Source organism: Syngnathus scovelli, chromosome 21 (genome assembly GCF_024217435.2).
Source record: "Syngnathus scovelli strain Florida chromosome 21, RoL_Ssco_1.2, whole genome shotgun sequence".
Lineage (NCBI taxonomy): Eukaryota > Metazoa > Chordata > Actinopteri > Syngnathiformes > Syngnathidae > Syngnathus > Syngnathus scovelli.
The window spans coordinates 3,909,582-3,925,594 of record NC_090867.1 but is presented as its reverse complement, the minus strand read 5'-3'; the positions used below and the strand labels follow the sequence as shown (position 1 = coordinate 3,925,594).

The 16,013-nt window shown below is 46.8% G+C and overlaps 1 protein-coding gene across 33 annotated transcripts in view; it reads right to left on the bottom strand.

Moving 5' to 3' along the window:
• Positions 1-2,271: 2,271 nt before the first annotated feature.
• Positions 2,272-16,013, bottom strand: part of tcf7l2 (transcription factor 7 like 2) — a 69,098-nt gene continuing 55,356 nt past the window's right edge. For 11 of the 33 annotated variants that reach the window (XM_049758857.2, XM_049758861.2, XM_049758854.2 and 8 more), the window contains 2 exons: positions 15,563-15,635; positions 10,870-13,232 (listed from right to left, as the gene is read on the bottom strand). In XM_049758857.2, coding sequence (XP_049614814.1) covers positions 12,824-13,232; positions 15,563-15,635 — 482 coding nt within the window. In that variant the 3' untranslated portion in view covers positions 10,870-12,823. Of the gene's footprint in view, positions 4,363-9,214; positions 10,633-10,869; positions 13,233-14,504; positions 14,567-15,063; positions 15,137-15,562; positions 15,636-16,013 lie in introns of those variants that run through there. The other 22 variants (XM_049758876.2, XM_049758879.2, XM_049758877.2 and 19 more) reach the window with 9 other exon arrangements.

Genomic DNA, 16,013 nt, shown 5'->3' with positions numbered 1-16,013 from the left:
AGTTCTTTCAAACACAAGATTTCCCAAACACTCCACACCTGGCTGGCTGGCTGACTGGCTGACTTCAAGAGCTTTGAATCGTCGCACACGTCTGCGCGCCTCCATCTCGTTTTTCTTTTCTTTTTTTTTTTTGTTTTTTTTTTAATCAGGCATTCAGCTACTTGTGTGTTCCAAGCATTCGGGTAGACATCTGTAAGATGAACAGGCGGGAGAAGGAAGGGCCTTTGTGAATTCCAGAAGTTATTTGGCTGCACCTCTTGCAGTGGAATTACGGTAGTGAAGGTTCAGGCCAACTAAACTAGCATCAGTAGTGGAACACAAACGGTGAAGAAGCACAAGTAGACACACAGCCGGATATTCTTCATTCTTTGCGAGATATGACGGCCTCGCCCGACTGCATGAGAAAATCTGTGTGATAATAATAATTGCAGTATATAGTACACACTGCAAAAATGACGGCTAATTCAACCTACATTGATCAAAACTTCCGACCCTACGTAATAAGAAGAGACATACAAGGAGCAAGCGCAAAAGCGAGATTCCTTCCATTTCAACTCCCGCTTGCCGACGTCCCCCCACCCTCCCCCTTCCAAAAACGAGCGACGACAACATGCCCCCGTGAGGAACGGCAAAAGATGAAAAAACAAGAGTTTACGGCAAAACAAAGGGCCGGCGGCGCGCGGCAGGCCTTTAAATCTGGGACGGCGGTCCCAAAGAGGAACGTCGCTCGCCGCGACATGAAAGCGGCAAAGAGTTTTTAAGCGCTAGCCGGCAGACGTAGACGGGAGGCCATTAGTTGCATTGTGCGCTTAGCGCCCGACAAGGCTCCTCCTAGCCGCGTTTGAACCCTCTTTTTATTTTTTTCTCCACCGTGGACGCACAGATTGCCCGTGTCACAACTGATTTGTAGCGCGGCAAAAAAACAGCCAACGTGTTTCATGCAATAACACGGCGGCCTGCCTTATTTTCTTTTGGAAAGGTTGGGCTCTGATGTGGAAATGGAAAAATAGTTTGCTTCAGTCACTGTATGTTTTTTTTTGGGGGGGGGTTGTGCCAACAGAAGCAAAAAAAATAAATAAAAATGCTACTATTGGGTTATTTCGGAAGCTATTATTATGGTGACACTTGAACCAAAGCAGGCTACAATTAATTTAGATGCTCAAGTGTCGATGGAGTGAGTGTTGCTCCCAAGGCTTATCACGCATGCACGCACGCACGCACGCACGCACGCACGTAAACAATCTGGCCATTTAGCGGCAGAGCGAGGGCAGAACGTCGTTATCGGCAGCGGCGGCCCCGATAATAAAAACCTCAGCCTACAGAGGTAATGCCGCGGGGCAAATGGAAAGATGCTATCTCCAGGAGCGCATCATTGAGACACCCGCATCTCTGCAGGATGCTGGCCCAGGACAAAAAAATAAAATTCGGAGCATTTGTCACACTTTCCCTATCGACTTGAGTTATGATCAATAATAATCGTCGGCCGGGAAGATTGACATCGATTGCGAGTCAAACTGCTTTACTTAAATGAATTTAAGAAAAAAGCTGGGAGGATGCAACTGGAATGATTCAATGAAGTCACGCTCGGTCAATTTTTTTCCCGCTCAATATTATAACAGTCACATTTGTAATATTGGGATTACGAGTCGGCTTAAACTGCAAAAATGTGAGATAAGCATACAGCACCTTGAGAGAATTTAGAAAGGTATACAAATCATATCGTACATTGATTCATTATAACTTAATTTTTTACATTCATTTTATATTTGAATATTTTGTCAAGAACACTGTCACACATATTTGTATTAAACCATTAAATATTCCAATGTACATATTTGATTGGTTCATGTCTTCACATTAAAAATAACACGATCATTTATTTTATGTAGATTATGTGTTTAGTCATCAGAATTCCTTCACTATATAGTATTTGATAAAAAAAAATATCAGTTTATATTTAGTGTGATGAGTATTTTTCTTATACTACTATTGTATGCCACCATATATTTCATATTTTTAAACTAAGCATATTTGTCATTGGAAATGTCCGTCCAAAAACCTGTTTGTGGAATTTACATCTCATCTCGAAATCTTTTTTTTTTTTTTTTAATATTATTTTTTTTTAATTTTTATTTATTTATGTTTATTTCCCCTTCACAGGAGAAGCACTACTTGTCCCTTATAAATATTAAAGTGCACATTTTGCTTTTGCAATGCTGATGCGGGTAAGGGCCGATATTCTATTTTTATTTGCGTTGGAGTGTCGTGTACCTGGTTGCCCTCGTGCGTTCCGCTCGTGCTCCCTCCCGGCAGGTGGGCTCCTTTGTTCACTTCTCCTTCAGGATATTTTGGGAGAAACGGTCTCGGGCTCCTCTCTGATTCATCCCCTCGCCCAACGTCAAACACTTCACTTGTGATGCCAACGCTCGGCTCGGGAGCTGACAAAATAAAAATAAAAAAAACACTCACACACAACGGGGGTTTTGTTAGCCATAGTTGCGGCGCGGCTATTTTTGGATCACCTGCTTGTAATTTCACCTGCGTAACTTTTTGGGTCACATCCTGTGTTGGGCGGGGGGAGCTGGCCGTAAGAATGGCCAAAAGTGAACGTTTGGGGAACATGCTTACGAGCTTGCTCTTGAGCGGAATTCGACTGGGAAAGTTGAGCCGCGGCCAGATTTGCATCAGTGTTGCTGGATGTTTGGGGGTGCAGCTACATTTGTCAGTAATGAGCAGCCTCCCCGCCCCCCTACACCCCCTCATCCTTTTAAAGGTCTTTGTTATGGCGAAAAAAGAGGAAAAAGACGAAGGAGGAGGACGTTTAATGATGACGTGTGCGGTCTCCAGAGTCCACAACGCGCGCGACTCCATTCAATTATGCAAATGAGGGCCCGCCGCCGCCGTCACTTTAATGACAACGTAAACACACTGAGGAGGCCCTATTTAGCTATCTGGAAGTTAATTGTGTTGGTCATTAAAAGAACTATCAACTGTCATCACGATGACACACACACGCGCGCGCGCGCACACACACACACACACACACACACACACACACACACACACACACACACACACACACACACACACACACACACACACACACACACACACACACACACACACACACACACACACACATATTCAACAACAAGAGTGGACGAGTGTATATTGTCTGAATTTCCCAGCTAGACAAGAAGTGTGGGATGTTGGTGGGAGGGTTGGGGGAACATACATACGCCGACCACCAGGTGGCAGAAGAGCACAAGGAAGGAGAAGACAAAACATAGCCAGGCACTTCATTAGATACAGATTGGATGCCTTTGATATTATGATGGCATTAATATCATATTAGAATAAGAGATGAGTTTTGAGAGGGAAAAATTATTGCAAGAATATTAGGAAAATAAAATCATCGCACAGGAATTTAATCATTAATATGAATATTGCAAAAATTATTCATCATATAATACGTTTTAATAATTATTTCACATTTAACTTTGATATTCAGTATTACTTCAGAAAATATTACTTATGTGTAATATGTAATATTTTACATTTATCTTTCTGCAGCGTTTGTTCAAGCCATTCTTTAAACGTGGCGCGCAAAAAAGTGTGTGCAACGCTGTTAAAAAAATCTATGACAATTGGGCATCAAAATATTGATGATATATTTAAAAGCAAGATTGCCATTTTTCAGGCAAACTTGGGGTGTGACGTGTGGTCGTACAGGACACGTGCAGTGATCCCGTTTGGCCTCTAGGTGGACTCCCATCAAGCTACGTATCAAAGCGACAACATTGTTCAGAAAAGTGGCTGCTTTTTTAAAATTCTTTCTTTTTTTGGTCTTCTTGTGTTCCTTTGACTTGATGACTGCACAATGGTCGCCGTGAGCGCTGGCGATTGAAGACAAATTAACTCGGGAATGATTGTCACATCAAAGCTCGCCTCGCCGCACTTGTCGTGGACGTCCGAGCACGCAGCGAGAACGTCGCGAGGGGCTATTTTGCTTACGGCGCGCCCGTTCGTCTTTGAACTTTTGTGTCCGGCTAATAAATAATGACCGGCAACACGTTGAGGCGTTCAAGGGCGGGATTGATATGCAAAGTAGCAATATTGACGAGAAGCGAGTCGATTGCAATTCTGGTGACAACATTCGGCCAACGCTACCTTGACTCTGGATTTTTGTTTGCTCCGTGACCTCAGTTTACTTGTTTGGTGCCCGGCTGACCTTTTGCTACTCAATGCATCTTTGTTTTTGTTTACAAAGTCATGAATGTGAAACGGTCACTCACTTTTGTTGTTGCGTCATCCCATGTGCGGTCATGTGACTGGTTAAGGCCGACAACGGCGTCGCCTTTCCTGAAACAACAATGAAACAAAGTCAACATCATTTTCTCTCTTTTTTTTCCGCTCCACTTTGAAAACGATCCAACCGCGAGGTTCACCGCAATGTTTTGTCGGAAGGCAAAACTATTTTTGAATGTCTACAGTTTGGTGACATAATGTATGGTGTCAAATTGTACGTTTGGCCCTGCGTGCTCGTTAGCGAGCGCTTGTGAGGTCCGCCATGATAACGGGCTCAAGCGCTCTCTTTATAGAAGCCGAGCGCAACTTGCAATTACGTCGCGGTCCTAGTAGAAGAAGAGGAATACATGCTCACTGGCCGGTGAGGCGACGCAGAACTTAATTGACCTTTGCCCAAAGAAATAGAAACACGTGCGCTTGAAATGTTACAAAAACTGATGGAAAGGAGCGCTTGTTTTGTTTGACAGGGCTCACAGGTTTGGTGGCCAGCAATATTTTCACGGCATTTGTTCTAATCTGCATTTTGGAAGAAAAATAGGACTTGGAATGTCATGAAAAGACATGGAATTCCAAAATGGGGGGGGGGGGGGGGGGGGGGAAGCAGGGCTTGCGTGTGCCTGCACATGCACGACAACAGGAAAACGCTGACAGAATTTCCTCGGGAGGGACAATAAAGAATTTTTGGGGAGGAACATTTTTGCTGATGCACACAACGTGTGTGCGGGTGCGCCAAACGCCGACCTCATCATTTACAAGATGGAGCCGCTAAAAACCACAAGAATGAGACAGGAGGCGCCACTTCACACAAGTCTCTCTTCTTTTCCTTCTTCTCGCTAGTTTCAAGTTGTCCCCGACTTTTATTTGGAGAAATATTAATTTGGGAGAGGAGTGTGGCGGCGGCGGCATCAGACAGCGAGAAAGCAAAAAGAGGGAGAGGTGCAATGTGAGCACATTTCCCCTCGCTTGACGTTTTGCTGAAGTTTGTACGCCACTTGAGCCGCGCTAATGATACCAGCAGAGGATCCCTGGGGAACGCCGTCCGCGGCTTTCCAACGAGAGGTATTTCAGGAGACGCGAGCGCGGGGAGGGGAGGGGCGGGATGACCGGGAGGCCTCATTCCAGCAGCTCTTCCTTCCACTTCTTGTGCACACGCAGATTGTGTGGCTTTTTTTTTTTTTGGATGGGATCAAGCGCCTCCTTCTTCTCCGTCACCGTTCTCGGTTGAGGCCGATGAATGTTCAAAGCGTTAACGAGGCCCTGGCACAGTCGCGCGCAAACTGGCGCCAAGAGAAGGAAATTCCGATGCGAACACGACGGCGCACAGTATCCTCGGCAGGGGGTCCGCACAAATTATACAACAATCTGTTTTATGGCTCCCTCTTTTCAATCAAAGGTCAGGACATTGTTGAGCCCAAAATGCTCGGTCTAGTCTTACTCAACAAGAATCCCCCCCTCAAAAAATGAACTGCAATGTTTTTTTTCATAATTTCCTTCTGAATTGTTGCTATGAAGAGAAACTGCCAAAAAGAAATTCTCTTTTTCAGTGTAGAACTTTGCTCATTCTTTTTCCTGACGTGGTCTTGCTTCCCTTGGCGCCGTCCTTCCCCAATGCCCAAGTCGTGACGGAGCCGCCCGCCCAACCGCCCGACTGCCATCTCAACGCTCCGAGGAAGTTAGCGGCCTCCTCTCTCTGGAGGCCGCCGCGTTCCTCTTGATCTCAGCTACGGATGGGGAGTGTGTGAGTGTGTGTGTGGGCTGCACAAAAAAAAGTGCGTCATCATCCCAAGGATGAAAGTGTGTGAGTGTGTGTGTTTTGGGCAAGGTGCCTGCCCTGGAGCGAGATAACGCAAAGACAAGCAGATGGGGAACTTAAACGGAACGCCGCTCGGGTAAAGCCGAGCTGGCACAAAAGTGAAAGGAGGTCTTTAGAACATCTCCCAGCCCGGTGCGGTGGATGCCAGATTTTTTTCTTTTAGCAAACTTGCACTTGACAACAACTCGGAAAAATGCCAACAATGGCTCTGTTTGGCGCTTGGATCCGAGCGGGCCGAAAAGTGCCGTGAGGACGGTTGACAGGAGAAGGCTGCCGCCACCATCGTGGTGGTGGTAGCAAACATTCAAATAACGTTCAATGTGTTGACAGACATAAATCGCGGGGGCCTCGCGGCACAATGCCGCGCGCATGTTGTCGTCTGCCCCGCAGGTCAGAGGTTAACGTGTCGGGTTAATGACGCTTGAGTTCCTGACACGACACAGCTTTTTCTTTTTTTTTTTTTTTTATCTCACAACAGCCGGCGAGAGGACGCTGAACGTGTGACAAAATTAAACCCGACCGAGCTCACTCCAAAAATAAAAGTGAGATGAAATTCATGTTGCCATGACTCCATTTAGTTGCAATAATGCCGCAAGATAAAATGCGCATTGACTGAGTGACGCACGGAGGATACTTGCTGGTGGCGTGCAAACGTCCGCCCGCCCTCGCCTAACATTTTGATGGATGAGAAACGAGATGGCAAATTGCAGCGTCCGTCCTGATGGATGACACCATTTGGCCTTGCTTGATTCCCCTCCCCCTTTGAATGAAGTGCACGAGGACGGTGGCAATCGTTGACGCTGCTTTTTTTTTTTTTAAATCCCAGCAGCCCGCATCCATCTTCATTTAAGGGGGACGGGGCGGCTGCATTTGTTTACACGACAACATCCGTGTTAAATGGTCCCTTCTGCAAGCGGCGCCGCTTCAATGAGCGGCAGGCGCCGTATCCTACCCAACGTGGCCGCCGGCGAGCGCCTGAGTGCATAAACATAATAGCTAAATAAATATCTTCTAAGTATTTACTTATCATTGAAAAGTTTACATTTCAGAACTTAATAAATAAATAAGAAGAGGCCGGCGCGCTTGTAAATGACGCCGTTGCCTTGCTCGCTGTCAAACAAATAGCGAGCTTCCTGGCGGATGCTAACTTGCGGACGTCTTAATCCAATACTCATTCAGATGTGCGCCGCACTCCTTCAAACGGCGGAGGAAGACAATAATTGGCCCTTTAACGGTAATCAATGCCCCCCCCCCCCCGTGATCAATAGGAACCACCCCGCCCGTTCCCCGCGCATCATCTGGAAACATCGGGGCGCTGTGCGACCCGCTCTGCCAGCCGCTAGCTACCCTCGTGACCCCCGTGACCCATCTTCTTCCAGGTCCGCCAGGCAACATATCAAAGGGGGGGGGGGGGGGGGGGGCTTCCTAGCAAAATCATCTCAATAAATAAATATCACGAGACGATGCCTGAGGGCAGGGCTTTGATGTGGGAGGGGGGATGGGCACGGGGCTCCCTTTTTCGATTTTTCTTTTTTTTTTCTTTTCCACCAGGATGCCACAAGATGGTGCCAAGCAATATATTTGTATTCGACATGGCTTTGGCCTGAGCGCAAAAACTACAAACACAGCCATTTAGTTGATTAAAATAACAAGCTGGGCAGAAATGTTTTTGTTTTTTGTTGCTTTATGTTGCACCACAAAATTGAAGTCCACTTCAGATACGCTCCCTATCAAGTGACAAGAAAAATTAAAAGCACATACCCCTAAAGAACTGTGGTGGATTTTTAGAGGCTAAAATGGATTCATGGCCAATTGATTGGCAATCCTTGGCAGGATTTCACCCGCAACGAGTGCTTGATTGCACCTGTGGAAAGAAAGAAAGAAAGAAAGAAAGAAAGAAAGAAAGAAAGAAAGAAAGAAAGAAAGAAAGAAAGAAAGAAAGAAAGAAAGAAAGAAAGAAAAGGCAGCAGACACAGGCGAGGGGGTGAAGGTGTTCCTCTTTTGTGCAAGGAGGCAAACGCAAGTCAAGCAACAGTGTGTTTTTTTTTTTTTTTCTTCTTGCGTTTGCCGGAGTGGCAATCCGTCAAGTTGAGAGCCGCCGAGCTCCTGGCGAGCCTACGAGGCATGTGCGGCGCGCCGTTGCACGCTGTCCTCAGGGCGAGAGTGCGCACGCACTTTTTACAGGGGAATCGACAAGAGGAGGAAGAGGAAACTTTTTTCCGTGGAACGAGCGCACAGGGGGGAAACGTGCACTCTTGCAAGCGAAAGCAACTTTAGTTCCAAACATGCATTTTCCTTCTTTCTCTTCATTTCTTTTTTACGTCAGTACAAAAGCTGATTTTTTTTTTTTTTTTTTTAATGAAGCAGATTGAAGGAATTTGCCAGAAAGTTGTCGTCTCCCTCGGCAAGCCACCTCGCCAGTCACGAAGCTGAGGCTTTAAATGGCCACAATAAAAATGATCAGTTGGAGGTGGGTGGCTCCACCCACTGGGCTGTAGAACAGTGAGAAAAGGTTTTGTCAAATTTCATTTTTAAAATGTTCCAATTATTTAATGTTTGTCCTAAATTACATTTTTCATGTCAGCAACGAATAATGAATGTTGAATATGTAAAATTGTTGTTAGTTGATTAATTATTTGACTAATAGTCCAATATTTTATTTACAACAAAAAAATGAATATTGAATATTATAAATGAATGAATACAAGTTAGTGCAGTGCAGTTCTCAGCGGCTCTTGTGATCGTCCTTTGCCAACCGACCCAGAGGAGCGCATTGTTATTATTATTGATATGTGGCAGCCGCGCAAGTTGCATCACCTTGACAAGGTGGAAAAACAACACGACTGTTTTTTTTCTTCCCGAGGCCCACTAGTGGGATGTACCTTCAAATCAAGGAGGGGGAAGAAAGAAAAAAAAAAGTAAGAAAAGGCACCCGGCAAGGTGCGCTATTAAGCCCGGGGAGTGTCAGGACTGCTTAATGAGGCACTGTGGCAAACTTTCAGCCGTGCCAGATAATATGAATTATTTGTCATCGGCTACACGTGCATGTGTGTGTGCGTGCGTGTCCCATCGCAAAGCGGGATGAAGGGGGACCTTGATGGAAAGATGTGGCACTAGCCTGGGGGCTTGCTCCACTCTGAGGCTAGTTAGCCGCCTGCGCGGCACAGCGCCATCATTAGGGAGGAGGGCGCTCGTGGCGCCAAGGTGACACACCAGCCGCTCGTCAGTCAGCCGGTGAGCACGTGGATGAGGGTGACTTGCTAGCATGGCCTGGAAAAAAAAAATAAATAAAAAATTCAACTTTGCAAAAATGTGATTTCCCAGTTTAAAGCGGAACTCAAGTCCTAAATTTCTGCGGCGAGATGTTTTAAGTGCCCCCATGAGATGTAGCATTCGGATTAATTTTGCATTCGTGAAAGGATGAAGACAATGAACGCACCTGCTTTCATCCATCTCGGGGGTCGGCCATTTTGAAGTTGTTCTGCTGTCACCCGAAATTGACATGGGTGCCCTCGGGCTCGCGTTGCCAACCTCACAGCTCACCAGACTTCTGCAAGGCCCAAAGGCACTTTGACACCAATTTCAGTCGACAGCAGGGGGCAATAAAATATCAAAATGTCGGAGCCCGGTGTAAAGTTGACAACATATTTGTCAGAAAAATAGTTCATCTTTGTTTGTCACTTCACAAACACCCGGACGGCCGGCCATGTTGCAAATGTTAAAGCTTTCAATTGGGTGAAAAGAGCTCAGGATTGAGAAAAAAAATAAGACGACATTTGTGACTGCAGCGAGCTGAGACCTGGCTAACAGCGGCGTGCTGTATGCAGGCGTGCGCTCGCCGGCAGCATCGGCCTTGGTTGCCGTTGTTGTGCAGCCGCCACATCAAAAGCGGTGTTTCTTTACTGGGCGATACAAAGCCTTTGGTTCTCCTCACTATGAAATTGAACCGCTTGCGTGTTTACACGGCGCCAAGACAGTTCAAGGGCGAGGCCCACACCGATGCATTAAGTGTGCATCTCCAGACGCCACATTCACAAGGAACAAAGAGCCCCCCCCCCGGATGTTCTTTGCGTGACTGGGGGACGGCAGGCATATAGCAAAATACGTGTTCAGAATCTATACAGCAAAGCAAGCGCAGTGGCAATTGGACACTTACAGAAACAAATAAAAGGAGGAAAACGTGACGCCGCCCGACTTCAATAACCTCGATGGAAGGGCGCTGTAATCACCGTTGAGTCTGTTGTTTGAAGGTCAAACTAAATACCTTAGTGTATTGGATGTACGGAATAAAAAGCTGCCAAAGAACGACATACACAGAGATTTTAAAATAATTTTAAAAAAGAGGCGTGAAGCCGTAGAAGAGTTGACAAACAGCACCTATGTATCATTTGAACACAAACGGTGTGGCAACACATGTAGACAGACAAAAATACTCACAGGCATTTAATCTTTATCCTCGGCAAGGGTGGCTTAATATTACCGCAGCTTCGCTCACATCACAGACTGTAAATCTATGGAGTAAAAGACAAACTTTTCATGTTGCACTCTTAGAAGAAAACAAACTAGCAATTACCAGCCTAAAAAAAAAATCAGCTCATGTGTGTTGCAGATGACGATGATGTTGATTAATTTTGCACTTTACCACAAACGTAATCTTGCAGTTTCCTTTATTTATTTATTTTTGCTTTATTATCAATACAAAATGTTTCAAAACACTTTCCCTCTGGAGCAAAAGGACGACGCAGGCGTGCACATACTAAGTTGCTTTTATTAATACAGAACCGCATGCTACAGAGACTGTACAGCATTAACATTGATTCATTACAAAAATCATGGTTTCGCCAAACCATTTGAAAAGGACAGGAAGAAAGAAAGAAAGAAAGAAAGCAAGAAAGAAAGAAACAGACAAACAGAGAAAAGAAAAGAGCAGAAAAGAGAACAGGAACATCACAGCCGTTAAGGAAACATTCAAACTATTTATCATTAGCATCTTAATAAACCAGAGAAGAAATCGACAGATTATTACAGTCGCGTCATGTCAACTACAATGGCACCGAGTGGATGGAGCTTTTTTTTTTCTCGTTAATATTTTACAGCCTCTTGCAACATCAACATGCCTATTTTTTTTCCTACCTACCTATATGTAGTAATGTCCTTAAAAGTGGCAGTTTTGTGTATTTTTTTTGTATTTGATAGTTTTTTTATGAACCTCCTAATATACAGAATTTGGCCCGTGTGGGTTTTATACAGTATGATGCCCGTCATTTTTTTTTTTAAATTAATTAATTTTTAATATTTGACAATTTGCTACCAAACACATTTGTTATAGCAACATTTATACTACATACATAGCAATCTATGTAACGTCACAGCAAAACGATGGCGTTGAACTCAAAGGATAAGAAGAGGATCCTGACAGCGTGATCTGGTCTGATCTGGGTGAGGGGTGGGGGGGCAAATGAAATCGTCGCCTAAAATTTGGCACGGAAAAAATCTGTACACGGCGGATCAACAGTCAGAAAACGACGACAGGAACTGCGTGTTCGGACGATGGCTTATCGACGCGTTCTTCCAAATATGTGCATACGTTGGCTGGGTGAGACGAGAGCGGAATCTGGCTTTGCGCAAAAAGATGGGGTGGAAAAAAAATAGGCCTTTTAAAACCTCCTCGTAAAAATGGATGGAGATATATATATATATATATATATATATATATATATATATATATATATATATATGTGTGTGTGTGTGTAGTGCTTACCGTAAGAAAAAGTATTTTTTACAACATTACAAAAAAAGGAAATAAAAGGTAAAAAAAAAAAAAGAGACGCGTACAAGATACAACGATCAAAATCTCTAAAGCAATAAATACTACTGGTCCTAGCGTGGTGACATTTTCAATCCAACGACCCCTTGAGACAACCCACCCATAAACCCACCCCCAACCCTCCCCGAAAAGGTAAACAAAGAAAAAAGCAGTGGAAGAATGCATAATTAACACAGTATCCCCGACCCGACCAGCCCAGCCCGTCACCCCACCCCCTCCCTCCCCCATTTTGTTCGATTCTGTACATTTAAACAAGTAACATCACAATTCAAAGTTGTTCCTCGGTGTGGCGTCGCCGCTCGCCTCTCGCCCTGGTGCGCTGCGTGAAGGGGTGTGATTGGTTCGCAAGCTCGTATTTAATACAAATAAAGAAGGAGAACCAACGCTAGCCTTTAGCTCGTCGTGTGTCCGCCGTTGTTCCAAATTGAAAAAGAAAAGATACAAAGTAGGACCGATTCTCAGTCACCCACGTCACCAAAAGCTTCTCTGGAAAAATTTTGAACTTATCGGCCGTCTGTCATCGGAGTCGTGGCCATCTGCAAAACCTGAACGGAGGCAACTGGACTCAAATGCCAAAGTGAAAAAACCGTGGAAAGATTTTTCAACAACCGTCAGCCGCGATGACCACGACCCAGATGAAGTGCCTTCGCGGAGCTCGCCATTGGACCACAGAAGTTTTGGCTCCAACGTCTTCAACAAGCAAGAGTCCAGTCAAAGCATTTAAATAAGAAGTTTTAACGAGCTATTGCTGCAGCTCCCGGATAACGCGACACTTCCTTGGCGGGTCAAATATTGACCAATGAAGTTGAAAAGAAAACAACAGCTAGCTAGCTAGCAGCGGCTAGAAGCAAACAAGGACAAAGAGGCTCCAACCGCTACTCGATAGACTTGGTCACAAGCGACAGCGGCTGCAGCGAGTGGGAATGACACAGCAGTGGCGAGGGCCGGGCCATGGGGGACACCACCGAGGGGCCCGGTAGCCGCGAGGGCGGGACCTCGCCGGGCTCCGGGGCCAGCGTTTTGCCACTCAGCGCCGCCGTCGAGAGGTTTTCCGGCGGCCCGGCCAGGAGGTGCGGGTGAGCGAGGAGCGGCTGGTGGGCGGCTTTCATAGTCAGTGAGAGAGGTTGCATTTGTTCAGTCTGAGGTTTGGACTCTTTTGGCGAGGGGGACGGGACCACGGAGGAGGGCGAGGACGGGGGGGAGTCTGGGAAGCTTCCGTCCGAGGAGGGAGGACTGGCGCAGCTGCCTTCACCTTGGATGTAGCGAATGCACTTTTTTTTCCTCCTGGATCGGGAAGGGCAAGGCGAGACAAGACAATCTTTCAGACTTTGGATGTAATGCTGGCGGCCCGCGTGAAAGCACCATGCATGATTGGGGAATGCCCCCACCCACCCACCCGACCCCTCAGAGTAGGAAACAGGACACCAAGCAGGCGGGGAAATGAGCGTGGCGGTGATGAGGAATGGACACAAAGATCAAGTAATGCTCGCTCTCTGGATTTGGACTACTTTTTCGTTCCTGAGCAAAAGCAAGAATTCAATTTCAAAGCCGGGACGACGCTCGTGCGTCCAAGTAGGGACAAGAGTGTCAAGTGCTCCAACAAGTGTCATCCAATTGCAGGATTGTTGGACGCAATCCAGCAAAGGCTGTGTAAAAGGCTCAAATGGCCGGGCGGATTTCTGTGCGGAGAAAAGCTCCAATTGGGGCTGGAGACTGAGCTACTGGCCCCCTCTCGATCTCCTCCTCCTGAGGGGGTCCCAGTTTGTACACTCAGTAATGCAGCAAGCTGCCCCACAGACACAAACCAGCCAGCCAGCCAACGAGCACAGGAGGGGTCACGGCCTCATGTTTGCATTCCCGCCGGGTTCGGGACCGCTCTCCGGTCTTAAGGTGATCACCCCGGGCTGCGTTTGGTTGAGGGGGGGGGTTAGATCTGCCCCCGCTCATGCTTTTGCCTTGACCCTGGCGGTGAACCCGCCTCAAGGCGACAACGGAAACTCAGACTAGCAAAACAAACAAACAAAAAAAAGAAACAGGGAGGCTTTTTGCATCCAATTTTGGGGGGCCACAAAAACCAGAGAGAGCACATTACTGGGGATGAGGCAACACCAACAAAGCACATCGTACATGCTCGGTGGGTGGAGGCGGAGCTTTTGCGCATGCAATTCCAGGAGGCGGAACATTGGGAATAGTATCCAGCGGGCGCGGCGGGGTATCGTTTTGCCGCTTTGTACGCTTTGCCCGGCTCCCGCTACGCATCCGTCCAAGAGCAACAAATGAGCTCATATCCATTTTTTAGCACGCGCATCGACTGCGCCGCTATTGATTTTTCTTGCTTTTTGTCGGCTCCCGCCGCCTCCCGGGAAATTACGCCGGAGTTTGGGCGAGGGGAGCCCCGGAGAGGATACTTAACCTCTCGGCTCCGGTAATGAAGATGGAATTACGGCGCCTGATCTCGTGATCTGTCAAAGTAGGACGCGGTCGTCACAACACAAATGGAGAAAGGATGGGCGGGGTTGGGGGCGGGGTTATGTACTTAGCAGAAACAAATACCTACCATGAAAGCATTCCCAATTCAAAGACTGCTTGTGTCAGAACAGAAAGACAACAGGTAGGGACTAAGTCAGGGTTATTGAAGAGGGAAGGAAGAGGAGGAGGAAGAAGAGGGAGGAGGATGAGGAAGAGGAGGAGCACAGAAAAGAGTGTCACTGAGCGGGCCCCTCAAGAGGAAGCAGGGCTAAAATTAAAATATCGGCTAGTATCACATTGTTATTCCAGAAAAGGGACAAAGGGGGTGGGAGGGGGGTGGGGGGGGTGCCAATTAGGATATTACATGACAGTTAATAAGGGGGAGTGCAGAAAATGGATTTCTAATGGGACAGGAAAAAAAATATTGGACAGAAATCCATTTTCTACCAACTGGCTCTAACTGACTCAATTTTCTTTTTTTTTTATATATATACTGCAGGAAAAAGCGGTTTGCCATCTGTTAAGCACACAGATGGAAACGTGTTTTTAGCGAGAGAGAAAATCATCAAGGGAAAAAAAAGGGAGGAAAAAAAAGCCTGGTGGCGGTTGGTGGCCTTCCTCCAATTCATTCAGGCAAGTTATGTACCTGCACGGTTTGCACCATAAACTCAGCTGGTCAAGCCCGAACAAGGCACGACACTTCTTTGGGGTATTTGCATCTGTTATAGCCAAAGAGGTACGGACACAAACAAAAACACACACAGGAGGAAAAAAGAAAACAAAAACAAAAAATGGACACGTCATTGCACAGACACAAAACAAAAACACGTGGAGCCTGGGTTGAGGTTTAGGCTGCTAGACACTGGGACCTCCTCCGTTCGGGACCTCCCCAAGCCCTCACCTGCCAGTCCACAAAGCCCCAAAAATTGCATCGCACTCATACAAGCGGCACTCGGGCAGGCAGATAGACCGCAGACCGGCAGGGCGCGGCTGGAGGAAGCTGACGTAGCTCGGCGACACAAACGGGAGGAAGGGAGGGAGGGGGACAAAAGACCAAGGAAAAAAAAAAAAAAAGGAGGAAGTCCCAGCGCGGCGGCACCCCCTCCCCCCCCCACACACCCGGTGCCAGCACACCCCATACACACCTGCACGGACCGCACCAGTTATTCTGTTGGTCGAGCCCAAAGCGCGCTCGACACTTCTTAGGAGCGCTCAGGTCTGATGCCGAAGAAAGGGGGCGGGGGGACGCCAGCAAAGAAGGAAGAGGGGCAGAAAAAAAAAAATAGCACCCCCCAAAAAAAAAACAAAGGCAAAGCACAAGTAGGAGAGAAATACAGAGAAAGAGTTAGAGAGAATCTACGCAGGTCGCCAGCTATTGTCAGCTTGCGCACCTCGCGGCTGGATCGACACCGCTCGCATCGGAAACAATCGGACGCCAATCTCAGGAGATCAATTTGGCGAGTCATTTGACCTCGGCGGTGTCGATCCAGACTCGGGCCGGGTGACTTCCAAGCATTAGTTCCATTCCATGCACGAGTTGAAAATCGGGATATTAATACAAGCCCAATAGACTGTCAAAGCGAGGAGGTATCAAAA